Here is a 3,020-nt window from a genome sequence, read left to right on the forward strand (position 1 = left end):
GCATCAATGAGTAACCCAACCCCAGGCACTATGGGTTTGTATCAGTGTAGCAGACAGCAAAGATCATCTGTATGCATTTGGGATGAAACAGGCAAGAAGATTTTAATCTAGTTTCACAAACTTATTTAGGAATTATCTTTAAAAAATAAAATAAAGGTAATTAAGGTTTTTCCTATGGTGGTTCAGGTTCATTATGGCCTAGAAAATCATAGAACCATAGAATGGTTAGGATTGGAAGGGACCTTAAAAGATCATCCAGTTCCAACCCCCCTGCCATCAGCAGGGACACCTTCCACTAGACCATGTTGCTCAAAGCCTCATCCAGCCTGGCCTTAAACACTTCCAAGGAGGGGGCAGCCACAACTTCCTTGGGCAACCTGTTCCAGTGTCTGACCACCCTCACAGGGAAGAACTTCTTCCTCATATCTAATCTAAACCTCCCCTCTTTCAGCTTAAACCCATTTCCCCTTGTTTTGTCATTAACTGCCCTTATGAAAAGTCCTTCCCCAGCTTTCTTGATGATATTCTACAGGATACACTAAGAGTATAAGAGGTCATAATATTATTAACAGCTGTTTACACTGTCAGTGGTCTTGATCAAAAACTGAAAAATAAGATGCAGTAGAATCTCTTTGAAGGGTGTTTTTTGTTTTTTTTTTTTTGTTTGTTTGGGTGGTTTTTTAACCCTGATCTCCCTCCTTTTCTTAATTGGATGCATTTCCATCACATTTACTGAACACTGAGTGCAGATAGGAGAGGGAGACCTTGGAAGAAGGCATGCTATTCCACTCCCAGTTGCCTCACACAAACAGCTGAAAGGGGAAAGGAGATGAAGAAGCAGAGCCTGTGAGTCCAGATAACAATGCAGCATTCATTCCCTGTAATATTCATAATCACTTTTGATAAGAAGAACAGGAAACACTCACGGGTTGTACTATGAGCTCAGCTCGCATCAGGCAATCCGAACAGTTTTGCAACAGCTCCTGGATGGTGTTCTGGCGTCTGGACACTGTACAGGTTCCATTCTGACTGTTGTGGGGGAGAAGAAGATGAAGTAAGTACAGAGTAATCACACATTTTGAAGACACACAAGAAACACAAATTCGGAACAGTTAAGGGAAGTTACATGGAATAATCCATCTCATTTAGCTTCACAGAGACACACACACTTTATCTGGCTCTCATGCATAACTGCACGGTGAAGTTCTAATGCCGATTCCACGATGGCAGAGCCACTTTACAATTCTGTAACAGCCAGCATGGACTGACTTCACCACAGGAGAGAGCAGAAGATGGAAACCAGCATGCCAAAAGGAGGAAGTTTTTCTTCCAGTAGAGGTATCTGTAGCTTTGACAGACAAAACTTTGGCAGTATTACAGTGAGAATGAATTATTCACAATCTTTGCTAAAGTCAATACATTAGAACACAGCCTTTGTGTGATGTTATCATACATGCTATCACACCAGCCATCCAATGTCAGAGCGTAAAAGGAGAGCGGGATCCTCGGCTACACAGGCGTATGAGCACACAAGTCATACAAGCGTATGAAGAGCTCCTTTATCAGCAGCGATGCATTAAGCTAGTGCAGTGTCTTAAGAAGGAACTGCAAGATGCATAAGCTGCTACAAAACCAGATGTGGGGCCTGGAGTTAGAGGACATGCTTTCTTACAAATAAATAAAGTGAGAGTTTGGGCTTTCCAAGTAAAAATCCACAACCAAAAACACTAGTGGGGGGAAAAAGTCAAGAGAGATAACAGGGTCATTATTGCTGTTTTGCACATCATCTACTGTATCCTTACTGCCAGAAGGTTGCTCTTCCAGCATTTGGGATTCAGCCACCAAAGCGAGCCACTGCTAGTTGAACGTGGGCGAGGTGCTTCAAGCAAGGAACCATTCCTTGCTGATGGAATCAGAGCTCCCACACAAGCCCAGGCAGCTCCCAAACCAAAGCATTTGCCAGTGAAAGTAAAATAAACAACTACTAAGGGACAGTAAGAGACAAAGACACTTCCAAGCCTTGCCTCGTTTTCTAACTCCTGTGCTCACAGTAGGTAACCTTTCCATTACAAATCACTGAAGGCCCAAATACAACACTGACATCAAAAGGACTATCTGTGCAAACCTGTCCAGCTCAGAGCCAGCAAGTCATCCGATTCAATGGAAATCTTTCCACCAACTTCAACAGACTCTGACCAACCTTCGTAAAAGGAACTGTGACAATGTAAAAAACTTAGCAGAGCTGTCCTTGGGAAAATCACTGCAGTGGTGAGAAATGTTCAACAATGAATATTTTAAGAGCTCTTCTGCAGTGAGTGCAGTTGGTGCTTCAGCAGCCTGCCATTCTCCTGTCAGCTCTTCTTCAGCAAGTGGAAAAAGTTTGAGCAACTTTCCACCAGCTTCCCTCAATACCAGGGAGCAGACCCTCAAAGACACAGACACAGGAGTGGAGAATCACTGGGTGACTCAAAACAAGCTGTACATGTGCAACTCCTGGCTTGCACTGTGACCCTTTGGCTGCACAAACGCTGCACCCTACTGTGCTATGCGCTCTTGTATATCTTGGAAATAGTTTAAAGGAACAATTGTGAAAAATAACATATGGGTCTGATTTTGTGCCAGGCTTCCCATCAACTTCCTTCTCTAAATCATTCCTTTTCCTTAGGCATCGCTGCTGTGTTTGGATCTAGAAGTATATGACTGCATCTAAAATTTACATTTAATTATACCCACAATTATCCTCATGAATGAAACATAATAAAGAAGAGAGAGGAACCTTCCAAGCAATTTTCTCTTTTTAAAACGTCAGAAGAGTATTTTTTTTTTCAATCGCTTTTTCAATCATCTCCTGACAGCTATAAATGCTGGCTATTCATTAAAGCCAAAAGAACTATAAATGGGGACCACAGTGTTACTTCACTGACCTCAAAGGCATTACTTCACTTTACACTGAGAGGAAGTCTAAACAATGGCTGTTATAGTTAACACACTCATAAATTGTGAGGAAAAGCCATTTTCAA

The 3,020-nt window shown here is 42.2% G+C and overlaps 1 protein-coding gene across 1 annotated transcript in view; it reads right to left on the reverse strand.

Annotated features, from left to right (window-relative positions):
• The window catches only part of DSP (desmoplakin), a gene marked incomplete at its 5' end in the record, with an annotated part of 30,502 nt that extends 29,473 nt beyond the window's left edge, over positions 1-1,029 (reverse strand). Inside the window, one exon of the mRNA XM_010174325.2 lies at positions 927-1,029. Within this exon, the coding sequence (XP_010172627.2) occupies positions 927-1,029 (103 nt within the window). The remainder of the gene's footprint in view (positions 1-926) is intronic.
• Between the last annotated feature and the right edge of the window lie 1,991 nt (positions 1,030-3,020).

This window comes from Antrostomus carolinensis, unplaced genomic scaffold (genome assembly GCF_000700745.2).
Source record: "Antrostomus carolinensis isolate BGI_N321 unplaced genomic scaffold, ASM70074v2 scaffold3908, whole genome shotgun sequence".
In the NCBI taxonomy this organism is placed as follows: domain Eukaryota; kingdom Metazoa; phylum Chordata; class Aves; order Caprimulgiformes; family Caprimulgidae; genus Antrostomus; species Antrostomus carolinensis.